Below are 18,964 nucleotides of genomic sequence, written 5' to 3' on the forward strand. Positions count from 1 at the left end.
TTTAAAGCAATTAATTGCCGTGGGAAGAAGATACGCATCTCAGTGATCAACAGTGCGTAGTTGAACTTGAACTTGACTTCGCTCACAATATTGAATGCTAAAAATAGTGACATCAATTTTGTCCACGAGATTTTTATTTGGCGGGAAATAGTATCATGTAACAGGAAATTCAGGTGACCTTTCTGGATAACCGTGGGAAAGTTCATTCAAGGTTTAAACTTGCTTTGTAAATAATTGACATAAATGTGTGTGCGTTAAGATTGAGGCTCTAGAAGGTCCTTTTACAATTGATTAACCGGATTCTAAATTATATTTCTTTTCTGAATAAACCAACATCAGTCTTTTATTTTTACGTTTCTCAGTCAACAGAGGACATAAAACCGGACATTATTTATACATCCATAGTCAACACTATATATTAATGGTAGATGAAAACAGGAAGCATATATCGTTCAGATCCTGATGGGCGTTGGTAGAGATCCTCTGTGAAAATTTGTCGATATCGTAAAAATCCGATCCAATTATTTTTTTACATATTTCTTTCTTGAAATAGGATATAATTTCATTTTAATATTCTATTTTATAAATTGTTGAAATACTTCTTTTTATATTTCGCCGAGGATTTTAACAAGCAGTAAAATACGGACGGATTGCGCTAATCCAATTTTATTTTAAATAATTAAAGATCAATAACAGATCATTTTGGATAAAAAAAACACATGATTTTTTTCTCCATATAAATAATAATTATTGTGTTGTGTCCAGGCGGCGAATGTATCTCAGTATTTATGAATAAAGGGCTGCCACATTGCATACATACAAAACTATTTGTCACTTTACAGTTTCTTTTTTAAATTCAAATATTTCAAGTCGGTAATCTACCGAGGTAGTGAAACATAATATTTTACATTTCAAAATAAATTGAAAGTATTAAACAGAGTTCACTTGTTGATCTGATAAATTAACTCTTGGGTTTAATTTAGATTGAACATATAACTGTAAAAACATCATTCTGATTTAAGCCAGTTGATATTAATTATATAATATTGAACTATTAATGAACCGAATATTGCTCACTGAGTAGGTCATAAAAGGTTCTGATTGTGGTAAAATCATCTTTGTTGAAAAAACAAAAATTATGACCGGATCGGACTATAATGAAAATACAAAATAAGTGTTTTATTTGTATTTTTATACGTTGTACGTTGCCTGTCATAAGACAATGACATGAGCATATACATACAAAAATAATTATTTTATTTTAAATAAAAATGTCACACTTTTATCTGACAATGAAAGGACATTTGAATACCGTATTTTAAAGAACACAGGTGCAATCAAGATCGATTAAATGTACAAAGGTAATAAATCTGGCTAATCAGATGATGTTGTCACGCGTCATTAATTTTCAGTTCATACGATTGGCAATAAACCAATTAACAGCCACGCGGTGTTGGGAGAGAATCTTTGGAGGAAATTGGGAGTAGAATCCGTGATTCGCAGTGTCAATCCGCTACACACGGAAATCGGTGATTAGAGTTCGCGATTACATACTCTCTGGGCGTACTGTAGAAAGAGATAAAAGACACCCACAATATTTTAAAATGTAAAACATTTCAAAAGAGAAAACAGCCATATCAGCATGATGTATGTACAAAACAATAAAACAAAAACAGATATGATAGAGTGACCAAAAACACAAGCTCCTGACTTTGTGCTGGCACACATGGAAGGTTTAAGTTCAACCAGATGTAGAGGATATCAACTTAACAAAGAAGGTGGCCTTCAGCTGTTATCTGCTCTTTGGGGGAGTTGTAAAATATGAAGATTTCAAACATGTGCCACAATAGCCCAGGAAGCCATCGTCTTCAGAGTAGCTTCTGCCAGGGCAGCTATTGGTGAAACGGCTAAGAACAATGAATGTATTTGACAAAAACAAAATGTAACTGATTATGTTAAGTAATTCAGTGTTTTTCTTTATTTTACACTAGGTGATTTACGATTTCTGCCAGAAAGTTTCACAAGAGCAAATTGATAGATTGATAGAAGAAATGATTCCACCAGTAATAAATCCTGTTGATTCTGGTCCTGAAATGGTAAGAGATTAATTTATGTTTTCTTTTATGCCCCCAGAGTTGGCATTAAGTTTTACCCTCGTCTGTCTGTTTGTATGTATATTATGCCCCTTAACAAAACGAATTGCTTATTTTTTTCCCCTGTTTGCCTCAACCAAATATTATGAAACTTATACACAATACTTATAACTACAAAACTCAAATTGAATCAATAAAAAATTTGGGTAGCATCACTCTAACTGTTATGTAACTTTATATGATATGCAAGCGGGAGCATTATCTGTGTCATGGGACAAATTTTGTTTTATAAAGATCATTAATAAAGTTGACAATACATGTTATGATAACTGTTTTGAAATCAGTTGCAAATTTAGTTTTTCTGGTGACTCCTATGTGTGTTTGACTAGGATTGAAATTTTTACTAGAGGAAAGGTCTGTGGTTTTCTCCAAGCACTCAGTCTGCCTCAGCCAGTAAAAACTGACATTAGAGATCTATCCAAGAAAAGTGTTGAAAGGTGATGTTAAACACCAGCAATCAAATCAGTTCAGTTTATAGTATTCTCTCCACTTAACAGAGAAAATTATAGTGCGAGTGGGGCATCCATGTACTATAGACACATTCTTGTCTATGAATATATCCAAGTCATTATTCAGTGCAGTGTATAGACTTTTGTTAATAATGCATGTGTATAGATGGTATAATAATTTTGGTCATAAAATATAAAAATTGGGTTAAATTTATTGTCTTTTTTTTATAGGTTAAACCAGCAAGTGAGCAAATGAGAACTAAAACAGAACAGATGGCTAGAGAATATAGAAAGATTGTGGCTCCTGCTTCTGTTAAAGTGTTGCAAAAAGTTTGTAATAACTAATATTTTTATACTTAGAGCAAGTCAATATAAAATGACAAAATAAATACGTTTACACTAACCATACTAACACCCAATTTCTTAAAATAAATAACAGATATACAAGTTACCATTAAGAAAGCCAGCCTTGGTAAAGTCACAAACTGTTGTGGGATACTGTGTCTGATCCTCTATCCAAAAGACATAGGATAAATATTTTATCTAAGGTTTCTTGGCCTCTATGAAGGAGAATGAATTAATAGCAGGTTGATAATTTTGTAATGTGTAAATAATTTTTACATCCACAATGGAGTCACTTTTTGTTTGCCTTTTGATTGTATATTTGTAAAGTTGCAACTTATAATTTTGTCCTAGGAAACTTTTTTGTAATATTTTTAAAGCTTCTATTAAGGGGAGTTGTTTAATATTTGGAATGCAGCTTCATGACATGGAGTTGTAGCGTGTTAACAAATTTTCACCACTCTTTGCACTAGGAATGTGAAAAGTAAAAAAGTGATATCAAGCTACTTAATGTACAAAAAATGGAATAAAGTGTATGGTAGAACAGTTTATGTGTTAGCTGCTAAATATTTGAATTTCTGATAAACTCATTAAAAGGAGAGGTTCACAAATTTAAACTGATATTTTACTGTTTCTAATCAGATCAAAATACTAGAAATTTCACAAATGACTAGTCTTTTTTTTATATTTTAATACCTATAATAAAGCTTCTATTTGGCTCCATACACTATATAGGTATTATGTTGTAATATCAGTTTTAATCCAATGTTTTCAGTCCCCTACTGACGATTTGGAAGGTGGTTTTAGGTTTGCACTCTGTCTGTCTGGCAAATTTGTTTTCCACTTTGTGCTTGGAAGATATTGCTTTAATATTTGGTAATGACGTTTTATCATGATAAGAAACAGATCACGTTCTAATTTTGTTTCGGTCTGATAGTTTTGTGCAGAGTTATGGTCCTTGGACTTTGAAAACTCACTCAAATATTCAGTTATCACCTTTTGTCGTCACGCGTGAAGATATTGATTTAATAATTGGTTCATTGTTCTATCATGACAAGTTACAGATCAAGTTTGAATTGTGTTCTGGTACAAAGATTTTGTGGAGAGTTATGGTTCTTGGACTTAGAAAATTCAAAGTCACTTGAATAATCAGTTTTCCACACTTTTTTTCTTCATGCTTGAATATATTGATTAAATAATTGTTATATTGTTCACACCAAGACAAGTTATAGATCAAGCTAGCATTTTGTAACAGTACAACTAATTTTTAACTGGGGGGACTACATGTATGCATTGCAATGCAATGCTCTCAGAATACTTGTTTATTGCCAATTTATACCATAATATAGTTTGGCCACCATCCCTGGCCCAGTCAATTATTGTCACTTTGGATTCCTCTCAGGATCTTTGATCTTTTCAAATATACATTATTAATTTGATGATTTAAAAGACTTCATACTGTTTGATAATGCTAACATATGCATGTTCAATATTACAGGAAATTTTTGATAATCACATCAAAGGACAAAAGTTACAAGAACCAGTTAGTAAGGAGCTTGTGACCTATGTGGAACAATGTATTGACCTAATCTGGTACATGTGTATTCAACAACCTCCTATGGAAATAAGATGGGCTGTTAAAGGGGACAAGTTCAACAAAGAACAATTCAGGTTTTCAGGACGGAAAGGAAAGAAATACAGAATGACTGTGTGGCCTGCTGTATTTCTACATAAAGAGGGACCTTTGGTAGCACCAGGCTATGCTGTACCTGATAAATAAGATTTAACCAAGCAGATAAACACATTTGTAAACATGTAGACTGAAACTGTTTTTATTTGTAGACTCATATTTAATTGTATAGAATGTAATGTGATGGGTGGTCACTTTTCCATAAAAAAATCCTGTTACAGGTTCTGGATCTTTATCTAATAAAAAGTTTTTTTTGCTTACTGTTTTATTGGTCAGTATTTATTATGTGTTGGAAGATGAACATGTGGGGTGTTCTGAAGCTTGGAAAACCATCTTTTTTTTGCTCACCTGGCTCAAAGTAAAATAAGCTTTGCTGAAAGTCTTCTGTTGTCATTTTTTCTTATTAGTTTTTACAAAAATCTTCTCCTCTGAAACAATTGGGCCAAATTTATATCTCTAAAACCAAAACATATAGAGCAAATTCGACAAAGGGTAAACATGTTCTATCTGCCCTAACCTGTCAGATAAATCAGGCATCCCATTGTTGAGTTGCCACCCTTGAATTAAGGAAATTTGAAGATTTTATACGACCAAATATTTAATTGTATCAAATTGTTGTTGTCTGAAGACACTTGGTTTTTGGACAATAACTTTAGTTTTAGAGAATGGATCTCTATGAAATTTAAACACTAGGTTAAAAACCACAAAAGGAAGGTTGGGATTGGTTTTTGGGGTTATATAGTTTAGTTTAGGAATAAGGTACCATATCACAAAGGGAAAGCTGGAATCTAATTTTGGGGGTTATTGCCCCAAACACTCAGGAATTATTGGCCAAAAACAATCATTTTTCTAGTTTCGAGTGTATGGATCTCTCTGAAATTGTACAGTGAAGTATCATACCACAAAGAAAAAGCTGGATTTGAGTTTAAGGGCAATTACTGAAAGTGGGTTTAGCAGAAAATGGGGGTTGGGGAATATTTTTTTGGTCATAATTTGTTTTAATTAAATTTTCTATTTGTGCATTTATCTGTATTTCTTATTTGTATTTTAAAACAAAACATACTTATCATGCTCATATGACAGGAGATAGACACCAAATATATATATAAATATGATGTGTGAATTATTATATAAAGTATTGTGCAATACCAGGAAATCTTCAATTGCATAATTTAATGCTATAGCACAATATTGCTCATGAGCAAGAATTCCTTCATTTCACACTATTGTGCAAAAAGAGGGACGAAAGATACCAAAGGGACAGTCAAACTCGTAAATCTAAAACAAACTGACAACGCCATGGCTAAAAATGAAAAAGACAAACAGAAAAACAATAGTACACATGACACAACATAGAAAACTAAAGAATAAACAACACGAACCCCACCAAAAACCAGGGGTGATCTCAGGTGCTCCGGAAGGGTAAGCAGATCCTGCTCCACATGCGGCACCCGTCGTGTTGCTTATGTGATTACAAATCCGGTAAATAGTCTAATTCGGTAGGTCAAATTCATGAAAGGGAAGGGGATTGTAGTTACGACGTAAGGAACATATACGATATCATTTGTGAAACGGTTATTCCATAACGGTCAACCAACTCGTGATGGCGTCCATAAAATTTACGAAGGGATGATTTCAACTTCACCATTTGGAACTCTTGGTTTAATAGCTTCTTTGTGAGCAGTAACCCTCTATCAAGAAATCATGATAGGAAATGCAAGCGAGGGAATATCGTATCAATTGGGAGATATATACCCCGTATGCAGGTGCTGCTGGAATGTTGCTACTTAGAAATGGAAAGTTCTCAATTGGAAAGCTGAAATCATCTCTTTTGTCGTAAAGTTTTGTCTTCAACCGACCCTCATTGTCAATTTCTAGATGTAAGTCAAGATATGAAGCCGACTTAACTGTATCTGTAGTATCCTTTATCTCCAATTCGATGGGATAGATGCGATCCACATAGTCACCAAATTTTGAATTGTTCAATGAAAGAACGTCATCTATATAGCGGAAAGTAGAGTTAAAGGATATTGCTAAATTCTTATCTTTCTTCCTTAGAAGTTCCTGCATGAAGTCAGCCGCATAATAATAAAGAAACAAGTCAGCAAGTAGAGGGGCACAGTTTGTTCCCATTGGGATGCCAACAGTCTGTTGAAAAACACGCTTCCGAACGTAACAAATATGTTGTCAATCAAGAAATCAAGCATCTTGATAATATCGGTTTCAGAGAATTTTTTGTTTGAATCAGAATGATTCTTTACAAAGTAGGATTTATCCCTCCCTAAGACAAGATACTTGTATCTACGTTGGCCATTCTTTTTTATGAAGCAAAGTAATACCAACTCTTTTAATTTGTCTTTTAGTTTGGAATGTGGAATACTTGTGTAAAGAGAAGAAAAGTCAAATGTTTTAATACTGTTGCAAGATGAAAGAGAGTTAGATTGTATGTACTCTAAAAGATCTTTGGAATTTTTAAGTATCCACATCTGATTCACGCCACCTCTAGAATAGGCAGTTTCACAATAACTTTGAAGCCCGTCTTTGATTGCTTATAAAATTGATGTTAATAATTTAGAAAGGGGTTTCGTGGAGCACTTGGAAGACCCAGCAATATACCGTTGTTTGTAAGGACACTTATGTAGTTTATGTATCCAATACAGTGATGGAAGATCCAGTTCTTCATCTTTGGTTGAAATATCAAAGGAACAAAGAACAGACCTATGATTATCCAGGATTTCCTCTTTGGTAAGTGTCGTGAGGGTATATGTTGGGTTTCCAAGTGAATTGTCTATACCTAATTCGTTTATAAAGCAATTAATGTAATGACTTTTACAGACAAAAACAATGTTATTTGGGGCTTTGTCTGCGGGGACAACACCATATTTATCATGGAGGTCAGATAGGTGTTTAGCAACATTTGGATCTTTGAAGATTGACGTAGCATGGGCATTGATGGACCCATTCAGTTTCTTAATTCTGATTTTTATTAACGACCTCACTGCCTTAATCCATTCGGATAGAGTGTCTACGTCCTCCTTCTCGCGCTTAGCCCATTGCCTGGCATAATCCTCGACTGAATCCATCAAAATTTTAAAATTGTATTTCCAATTGATGGATTAGGCTCACGATATTTCGGAGCTTTCGATAACACGTTTCGTAGAGAAGTGTTATTAACAATGTTAAGGTCACCGGTAATAACGTGGCCAGCAGGATTGTATGTGAATTGGGAACTAGCACAAGTGCAATCAGGAGGTTAAGACTTTAACTCGTCAATATCGAGATCCTGCAAAACGCGTTTGTAATTGAAAATTTTAGTTGCAATAGGTTTGGTATAGGTATAAGAAATTATTGGTACAGACTGGTCTTTGAAATAAGGAGGTATTTTCGATTGAACTAATTTATGATGAAGGATATTGCCTAGGTTGACGCCATCGAGACCTTTGTTGGCAAAGGAAAGATTTAGAAAAGATCTTTTCTCTTTTTCATCTTTTCCAATGCGAACTGGCTTCAAAAGTCTGTGACTAGCAATATCCGAAATTATAGCTTGTAGTTTGTATTGGTTTGAATGAGGGTTTGTAACAGTGGATTCAAAACATAAATTGAACAGAGAATGAAGTTTTGAAAGGGGTAATAAAAAAAGTTTCGTGCGAATGTGATGAATACCTAACGGTTTTTGTATGCATGGCAGCAAGTCATTAATAGAGACATCATGCAGAGAGGGTGGTGTATAATGACGATGGCCATGACTACGTCTACGTCGAGGAGTCGAGTTGAAAATATTCATCACATTCACCGAGTTGCACGAAGGACTAGATAGAATACCTATACCATCAATTTTGTCATTGCAGCCAAACGGTGTTGCAGTTCCCAATTGTCTAATCCAGTAGTCTTCTTTTTGTCTACGGAGAGTCGTTGAAAGATTAGGATTGTTCTAGCTATGGTATATTTTTTTCGATAATTCGAACTGTCATAGAAACGATGGAATGATCGGGCTGATTGAAATGCTGGTATAGAATGTCGTTAGCATTGAGGTTAATGTCTGATCTATGACTGCACATACGTTTGTTTAGCCTTCCTTTCGTTTCACCGACGTATACCAATCCGCAAAGGTTGCACTCTAATCCCTAGACGACATTTATCGATTTACATTTCAGATCATCGTAACTTTTGGTAAAATATGACTTCTTGGTCAAATTGCTAGTGAATTCAGCATCTGTAATTAAAATAGCACAAGTTTTGCAGCCTTTGGTCTCACATTTTGAAATGCGACAGTGTTGTACTGTGTCATCAAAAACCAAAATGTCTTTAAGGAGAACTGAACAAGGCTGTATATGTGTAATATTGCTGTTGTCACTAGGACGATGATCTGAATGAGTCGTGTTTGGGATATTTGTCATGTCTTGTGGTGAGGGGACACCTGCCGTATCAGACGACACCGTGTCCATGGTGACGTGTGTTTCGGACCTTTTTATACTGGGCGACGTCCGAGCCAGTTTCCTGTTAGTTCTTCGTGAGTTCATGCAATTGTAGTTTTGCTACTGTGCGGATTATGTCCTCGGGGACAAAATGTCCACCAGCAGAGACATCGACTCAGTGGTAAAAAAAAGAGGGACGAAAGATACTAAAGGGACAGTCAAACTCGTAAATCTAAAACAAACTGACAAATTAACGCCATGGCTAAAAATGAAAAAGACAAACAGAAAAACAATAGTACACATGACACAACATAGAAAACTAAAGAATAAACAACACGAACCCCACCAAAAACCAGAGGTGATCTCAGGTGCTCCGGAAGGGTAAGCAGATCCTGCTCCACATGCGGCACCCGTCGTGTTGCTTATGTGATTACAAATCCGGTAAATTGTCTAATTCGGTAGGTCAAATTCATGAAAGGGAAGGGGATTGTAGCTACGACGTAAGGAACATATCCGATATCATTTGTGAAACGGTTATTCCATAACGGTAAACCAACTCGTGATGGCGTCCGTAAAATTTACGAAGGGATGATTTCAACTTCACCATTTGGATCAAAGGGAGAATCTTCAATTGCACAGTACTGCACAATAGCAAGAAATCTTCAATTGAAAATGAAAACACATATTTCAACCCATCTCAAAAATTTAAAATCTTTAACCACATTTATTTTGTGACAGAAACCTATATTATGTCAAAATTTTTATCACAATTCAAATTCAGACATTGACAAGCTTGAATATTGTGTCCACACTTGCACCAACTGTTCACACATTTTACAAGGCGTTTTATTTGTTATTATCTTCAATATTATTTTAGATGAAGATAAACTGTAAACAGCAATTATGTACAACAAAGAAAGATCTAGAAATAAGTCAACATGAATGAAAACTGTCTATTGACCCCTTAATTAGTTATTGTCCTTTATAGTAAATTTTTATCAATTTTTTGTAAATTTTAGTTATCTTTTCAAAAATCTTCTCCTCTGAAACTATCATCATGAGAGTATCTAGTTTTAAAAATATATCTGATGACCAAGACTTCAAACCTACATGCCCTTAATGGCTATAAATAGAACATAGGGGTAAAATGCAAAGGACAAGGTTAACTTATGGCACAAGATGGCTTAAATATCAATTTTATCATAAAACACCAACAAGGTTGCAATTCGATTCGTAAATGGGTCTATTTCAAAAGCCTTAATGCTAAATAAATCAATTCTTTTCATAAAAGTACATACTATTCTTTAAACTAGTGCCATTTTCAACATTTTGTTAAAATATGGTGATTTTGTGCAATTTTCAGAACTAAAAGCTTTAGGAAAAACTTGTCCGCCACTTACAATCCAAAATGTTTAAAACAAAAATATTCCAATTTTGATATGAAATTCATCAATATAAAATCTTTTTGGATCATTGATGGAGGCCAAGGTTAATTATGCCAAAAACTATTAAATTATGGAAAAAATAACCAAAATTGACCTAAAATACAAATAATGTTTATTTCAGGGATCATAGTTTCTTAAATTTCAAAGGAAGGTACCTACACAAATGTTTTTGTCTTATTACAAAAATTTCTATGCAAAATTTGTTATTTTGGCCCGATTTAAATACCGTCCAAAATTTAAAGCCAACTTTATCCTTCGTGAACCTTGTCTATCATCTTAAAAACTGCTTGTAGTAGAGCCCCATTTTTTTTTGGAAAAGATGATAACAAACATCCAGTCTAGAAGAAAAAACGAAGCAGAGAAAAACATGGTCATTACTTTACTATGACAAACAAATGGCAGCTTTACACATATTAAATTAAAACTTCTTTTAAACCGTTTAAGGTTGTCTCTATTTAGTGGAAACATTGTTCATGATTAGATTCAAGTAAAACGTATGCCTTTTGAATCTTAATTCAAAGATCAGGTCAAAATATTTAAAATCTACAAAAAGATTGACACAGTTATGATTTCAGTCTCCATAATGATCACTTACTTTACTGTGACAGCCAATTTAAAATCTTTAAATAAACATGGCAAAATCAATTCAGTTTTTCTTATTGATCATTTAAATAAAGGCAACAGTAGAATACCGCTGTTCAAAACTCATTCATGGTAAACAAATATATTTGAAAATGTATGTTCATGAGACAGCAGCACGTCAGACTTGAAAAGTGTTTAAAACTTCATAACGTAATATGATAATTAGACGATATACGTATAGTGTCTTGAAATATGAAATTTATTTGTATGAGGCTTAGAAAAGGGAAAATGCTAGGTTCTACCGAGCATTTTCCCGTTTTGTGCCGAATACAAATAAATTTCATATTTCAAGACACTATACGTATATTGTCTTTATACTGAAATCGAGAAAATATTTAAAAATGAAAAAACTAGGTAACAAAAATTGTTAAAAAAAGTGTTTGGAATTTCCCCCTTGGGGTACCATTTTGGGGTATTTCCCTATGAGCGTAGTCCAGGCGGTCAAACATTGACATATTAAGGAACTAGAAAGGGAAAATGAACTTAATTGATAACATTTGATAACCATGGTATATAAATAACCAATTTGAAGACATAAAAGTTTAAATTCATAAAAGTTTGACCATTGTTACTTTACGTTGTCATGGTCGTGACGTGACGCTGTTGATGAAATACAATAAGGAGGCGGGGCTTATAGGTTAGTTGGGGTCATTGACGAATAAAGCGTACGTTTATACGTATAGCTTTATCTGTATAGTAAAATAGCTGATTGCAGTATAAATTGGTTTTAAGCAGTTGATGTCAAGTTATAGTAAAAGGGTTATTTCACAGATTTCAGGAAAATTTTGCATCAATCTTTGTCTTGATGAACTTCATTTGAAAATTGAAAAAAAATTGCATTTGTTTCATTTATCATTAGAAGTATTACTGCTTGAATTCTTTCAAAATTGGTGAACATTTGTATAGAAAGCACATGATAACTTAAAACCCTTCTAAAGTTTGTCTTACAATCATCAAATCTCTAATTCTGTTCCAAAGATTATTTCTTTAAAAACTGTGTGATGATTTTGTATCATAGGTTCAATACTTTACCTTAATTACTGTTTGGCTGAAGCTTCATTTTATACATTTGTATAACATGTATAATACGTTAATAAACATAGAAGAAGAGTAAGATGTTTCGCGGGTAAAATTTGGGTGATGTCAAATGTAAAGAATGTTCCTAATGAGACTCAGATACTGGTATGAAGGCACTTTGGTAGAACATCAAATCTTCATGAATGGTACAATATATCGTGATTTTAAAACGGGTTGGCCCTTTATGACAAATATTTTACCCTGAGCGATAGCGAGGGGTAAAATATCGGCATAAAGGGACAACCCGTGGTAAAATCTAGATACATTCAAGCCCCCATGAATTATTTCGATTCTAATAGGTCAAATACGGCAATTCTGTTGGATCGAAGCGCTCTAGGTGGAGGTAAATATTTGCCATTCCCATAAAAAAACGCAGTATCAAATTGGCGTAAAAGAACGGAGCAAACTGAATTAGTGACATGCTTAAACTATTTGAAATAACGCATATAGATAGTTTTGAATTATTTTAAATCATAATTTACTTATATGTCTTAAATGTTTAAACAAATATGGCTTATAACACATTTTAGCATTGTTTGTTTACGTTGCCATGTTGTGATGATATTCGGGTTTTCAAGCGTGTATATTCCCGTAAAATGCTCATATTCTAACGTCATCGTATTATAACGTGGCGAAACTCATTCATAAAAAAGCATATGACGTGGGAGTACGATCGGAACAGCCCATGCAATATATTCAAATTTTACCACGGGTGTGTACTCAAAGCGTTTGAAGGACGTCATGTTAGAATGTACGTTAGAAGACGAAGACCTGAAGTACGGTACGTAGATATTCGAAATCGCTGGATCGTATATATAAGATAGTATTACTAAGTGTAATAAAGAACAGGTTGGTGCCTTGGACTTATAAAATGAAGATGTGGTATGATTGCCAATGAGACAACTGTCCACAAGAGACTAAAATAACACAGACATTAACAACTTTAGGTCACCGTACGGCCTTCAACAATGAGCTAAGCTCATACCGCGTAGTCAGCTACATAAGGCCCCGATACGACAATGTAAAACAATTCAAACGAGAAAACTAACGGCCTTATTAATATAAAAAAAAAAATGAACGTTGTACGTTTACAAGCTGAACCGTATTGTACCGTTTAGGACAAGTGTGAGTCTGTGTGATCACCTTGTAAAGTACATAATTGTAACAACAGAACAAAGACAAGTTTGCAAATTTGTAGGGTACATTATTGTTCCAGGAGGACAAGTTTGTTTCTTAACCAGAACAAATTTGTACCAGACTGAGTGTACATATTTTAAGTAGAATAGTTTATAGAAAGTTTATTAGAGATGGCAAAGAGCAGTTGTACATATTTTGGTTCGTTGACGTCAATTTATAAATAAAGATTAATTGCTATAATTTTAGTAAAAAGAACAATTTTGGATCCAGTATCCAACTGGTAAAGAACCCGTTCTAAAATAGAAAAAGACACGCTTACACTGATCTACACTGTGTACTCGTTACAACTGTATTTTCTTGAAAAAATAAATCCGTTTAAATTGAGTTAAAAAGATAAGGTCATTGTCTTTCTAAAATAAACTCACAATATCTCGAATATGTCGGAATAATTGTAATGTCATCGGGATGCAGGCCGTAAATAAAAGCAATGGTATACCACTGTTAGAAATTCATAAATCGATTGAGATAAAACAAATACGGCTAACAAACCAAAACTGAGGTTAGCACATCAACTGTAAGAAGAAAACAACAAAACAACGGAAACTCTTAAGTGCAAACCAAAACACATTAACGAAATATAAGATAACAATTTGTCGATTTATGTGAGTTTTGTTAACCCAAATCGAACCAATTTCTTTACAAAAAATGTAAGTTGACGTTTTTTGTTGGTAGTAGAAAGAAAAATATCTTCCTGGCATTTTTTGGAAATTGAGGTCCTAAATGCCCTTCAACAGATTTCAGCTTTAAAATTGTTTGGCTGTATTTGAACTATTTGGATCAGTAGACGAGACTCGTGTCTGGCGTAATAAATTATAATCCTGGAACCTTTGATAACTATTTTACAACACTGGATCGATGTCACTGCTGGTGAATGTTTCGTTCCCTAGGGTATCACCAGCCCAGTAGACAGCACGTGGGTGTTGACATGAATATAATATTGTCATTTTTATAAATTTACTGTTTGCAAAAGTTTGAATTATTCAAAATTCTGTACTATGGATTTTCTTATCCCAGGCATAGATTACTGGTCACTGATGAGTCTTATGTATACGAAACGCGCGTCTGCCGTGATGAATTATAAGCCTGGTACCTTTGATAACTATATATATCTGACTTGATACAGGCATTATGTAGAAAATGTTGAAATAAACCTCAGTGTTTTTTAGGTAGCTAAACATCTCTCACTTGTGTGGCACTCGTATCAAATTCCATTATCTTGACAACGATTCGTGAACAAAAAAAACAAACATAATAGATAAAAAATAGGGATACAGCAGTCAAAGTTGTGGCATTTAATCATTACAAAAATAAAATACAGATATAAACAAGCATTTACCATGACACAATAACACAGTGACGGGATGTATAGATACAGATCCATGTCATATGCAAGACAGAAACACATAATCGAAAACGAAAGACAAGAGCTCAGACATTATCATAGATAAATAACACAATTACGGGAGAGAAAAAAATAAAAAAACACAAAAAGGCTTACAGAAAAAGCATACCATAAAAATTGAAAGTCAATAACACAGTTACGAGATAGATCAATGCTGCTGTTTGAAGTGTTTCCCTCGGTTTTTGTGTGTGCCTCGGATCTTTTTTTGCTACCAGTAATTAATTAAAGACTTTTAACCAGGGGTATACAAATGTTACCTTTTTGAACTATGTCAACAGACGGCAACCACTTAACAACAGGCAGTGGCGTAGCCAGGGTTGAAATGATGTTGATGTTTTGCCGAGCGGAGCGATCCGATTTTTTTTAACCTTTTTATGCAGATTTTTTTTTCTATTTCAGCATATGTACTCACCAAGAATCCGACACTAGTTAAATTATTGTTTAAATTTAAAATACCCACCAATTCATATATTTATATTTTCAATCATATTTTATTGTTTCCACGAAACTACCATCATTCAATTCATGCATATTTTATGTAAAAGTTTCCCACCCAATCTTATATTTGACATATCAAAAAGGGACTCACAGCGGCACTTCTGTATAATTAAGGAACTTCGAAATATAGGAACTGAAGTGACTCCCCTTTCCAGGAACTTGAGTCTACAACCTTGGGTTTTTGATTTTTGATTACTTAGCTAAACGCGTTGCAGGAGACATAAAAAATACCGGACGTCCGACCGTCCGGTCTTGTATTCACTTTCATGTGTACAATTCTTGACAGATTTAGTGAAACTTATATCATCAGCAATGTCTTTATTAGTCGTAATCAAATATTTTTAACTTTGAAATATAAATTGTAATGGAAATCCCATTTCATTTGCTGTGAAGCTTTTATTTCGATATTGAAAATAAAAAAGAAAGAGAAAAAAGTGGATTTTTTTTTAGTTATTCCCTTACATAGATAAAATATGGCATGTATTGTGTATGGCGGGGAACATTGAAACTTTGTTCTTTAATTGAAAATAAAATTAGTCTTTGAACCTAGATAGAAACGGGAATTCATAAGCCTAGGAATTATCACGTCGTTGACCATGTCACAAGAAACGATATCAGGATATGGTGTTTTAGTTGTTAGTTGCTATAGTCAGATGAGAAGCCATCACTCCACTAGGTTAATTTTCAGATGAAACATGTTCATGGTCTGTGTATCATCATCCTCTCCGCTTGCCTTAGCCGATGACGTGGACTTTTTTTAACGAACAAAAGTTAACTTGAAACACTATTCTGCGATTGAACTGTCTTGTATACATAAACTAAATGATCCTAAATGAAAAACCAGACATACTGCTTCGAAAATGATACACGTTATCCTTATATCCTCAGCCTTGTTACATTTGGAGACTTCTGAGTTGAACTGCTGCTTTTTTATTTTTTTTTGGTCAAAATGATGTGGATGCTTGAGAATCTGAGCATACATTCAAGCTACGCCACTGACAGGTCACTGACGAGTCTTGTGTAGACTATCAGGACAGGGGCAAATAATTACAACAGGTTTAAACGTGATAACAGTCGCATACCGTCACATTAACCCGAAACATAGTGTTGCAGGATTTTCAAGTTTAGATTCTTTAATATATTTCGAGTTAAGCATGACTTACATTATCACTGAACAAGTAGACAGCTTACTGTTAGAAGCCAGCTAATACACGCATCCAGGTGCGGGATTTTCTCGCTGCAGTTAAGACCCATTGGTGGCACTCGGTTGTTATCTGCTCTTTGGTCGGGTTGTTGTCTCTTTGACACATTTCCCAGTTTTATTCTCAATTTTAGCATAACAACATAGACAAACACACTATAAATTGTCCCATTGAAATGGCTTTACTCAATTTTAAATTTATATTACAAAAAACAAGTAAACATTCACTGAACGAATAAACTTGAAAACGTATGTAATTATTTTAGTAGTAATATACAGCAAGTTAATCAATAATATATGTTTACATTCAAAACAAACATATTATCCAAACACGAACTTTGGCATTAACTCGACTGTATTTAAAATATTTTGTTTCACACAAAATTTATTTTCTAAGTATATTTTTGTTAACCATCTTAATGTTTTTCGCTATTGACACTTACTGTTAGTTGTATTTACAATAAACGTAGTTGACAACAATAACTAAGAATAAAATGATTTTACAATTCGCACGTTGTTATACAGTGATTGTATCGTTGTCACGGTAGACTGCAAACAACTTCCTTCTTCTTGACAAAATGGCACAGACGTCGACATCAAAATGTAGTCTTTGTGGTGTGAATAATGGTATTTACTTTTGTTACGAATGTAGAAAAGCTTTGTGTAGATTATGCAGAACACCACACGATAATATTCCGGCTTCGAAAAATCATACCGTAACGGATTTAAAATCTGTTGATCGCACTGCTTTTCAAAATTTCTTGAATTGTACGGTACATAATATGGATTTTTCATTGTATTGTACACAATGCACATCAATGATATGCGGAGAATGTGTGATATCTACGCATAAAGGGCACAATTTTTCCAGGATTTACCAAGTCGCTGATGAGATGAGAAAGAAAGCCACAATACAGTATGTCGAAATGAGAGATAAGTTGGCGAAATCATCAAAGATACTAAGTAAAATTGAAAAAAACCATTTGCCAGAAATAAAAAAGAAAGCAAAATGTACATCAGAAGAAATAAAACTTGCTATACAAGAGGTTCACCAGGTCATAGATTCAAAAGGCGATGTGAAAATAACCGAGGTTGAAGATTTTGAATGTTTGGAAACAGACCAGCTGAAGGTAGACTTAGCAAATAGAACACAGGCTCACTTTAGGTGTACGTCATTATTTTCTACTCTTGAACAATTACTTAAAGAAAAACATGCAATTTCATTCTTGAACGCATATATGAACTTGAAAGGTGATTTAAAAGATTTCCAAGACATTGAATTGGGAAACATTACAGACAAACGACCCCCTAACTTTGACAAGAAACTGTTCATTGAAGATCTCATACAGACCCTTACCGATCTAAAGAAGAGGTAATTAAAATATTTATTAGATATCGCTTGAAATACAACATGTACAATTTGATGATTTAGGTTGGTGAATAGAGTTAATATATTGATAAATGTGTGTTGTTGGCTTTTTTTGGCTTCATATTTCGTTTCTTGTCTCATAAAAGAATATCCACGTAGCTTGACCATTTACACCACAGGTAACCAGTACCTTTGGTCTTGGGACAATATACTGACAATCATCATAACCAACATACATGTACTAATAACATTACAAAATGTATGATTGCGAATGAGCCAACTATAAACCAAACTTCATAAGAAGTGTTAGTAACCAGTGTTAGATAACGTGGCCGGGTTCTTGTACATCCCAACAACAAAAAGACACTAGGTACTAATTTGAGAGTACTCTTCTAATGGATTTTGTGTAAAGACGTTATAAACAGTAAATTTTATGTGGTTCAATCCACCATTTTCTACATAAGACAATACCTGTACAAGTTAGGAATACGAAAATTCTTATCCATTCTTTTTGTGTGTTTGAGCTTTTGATTTTTGCAATTTGATTATGGACTTTCCGTTTTTAATTCTCCACGGAGTTCAGTAGTTTTGTGATTTTAACTTTTTTAGAGAAAAAAACATATATTACCTTAACATGAATTAGTGCTATTTAACTTGATTTCGTAAACAGTTATTTTCATGCAGCAGTTTTTTAAGCAACTCTGCAAAACAAAAAAGGCAGAATGACATTTTATGTAAAAAAAGTCAGGATAAATTAGTAAAAAACCCTGAATAGATTGAAAAACAAAGAAAATTAAGACAGGCGAGTGACAAAGATTACAATTAAAAAATAGAAAATTTGGTAAAATAATTATCCGAGCATAACCTACTAAAAAACAAATGGTACCTTCCCTAATAACTAAAACTTATTTTTTTATTTAAAATTATTTGATTAAAATCAATAGATAATTTTTTTTTCATTTCAGTATAGTATCTGATATTCCAAAAAAGGCTGAGGTATGTAAAGCTATTTTATTACAAATAAAACTATATAACATATTAAGACATTTAAAATATAAATACACATATACACATGTACAAGCAT

General features: G+C 33.5%; 1 protein-coding gene across 10 annotated transcripts in view; it reads left to right on the forward strand.

Moving 5' to 3' along the window:
* Window positions 1-18,964, forward strand: part of LOC139486261 (uncharacterized) — a 91,954-nt gene that overhangs the window by 56,246 nt on the left and 16,744 nt on the right. For 4 of the 10 annotated variants that reach the window (XM_071271056.1, XM_071271058.1, XM_071271057.1 and 1 more), the window contains 3 exons: window positions 1,992-2,096; window positions 2,834-2,932; window positions 4,443-4,888. The exons of the other annotated variants lie outside the window; for them this stretch is intronic. In XM_071271056.1, coding sequence (XP_071127157.1) covers window positions 1,992-2,096; window positions 2,834-2,932; window positions 4,443-4,724 — 486 coding nt within the window. In that variant the 3' untranslated portion in view covers window positions 4,725-4,888. Of the gene's footprint in view, window positions 1-1,991; window positions 2,097-2,833; window positions 2,933-4,442; window positions 4,889-18,964 lie in introns of those variants that run through there. 10 annotated transcript variants of the gene reach the window in all.

Source organism: Mytilus edulis, chromosome 8, assembly GCF_963676685.1.
Source record: "Mytilus edulis chromosome 8, xbMytEdul2.2, whole genome shotgun sequence".
Lineage (NCBI taxonomy): Eukaryota > Metazoa > Mollusca > Bivalvia > Mytilida > Mytilidae > Mytilus > Mytilus edulis.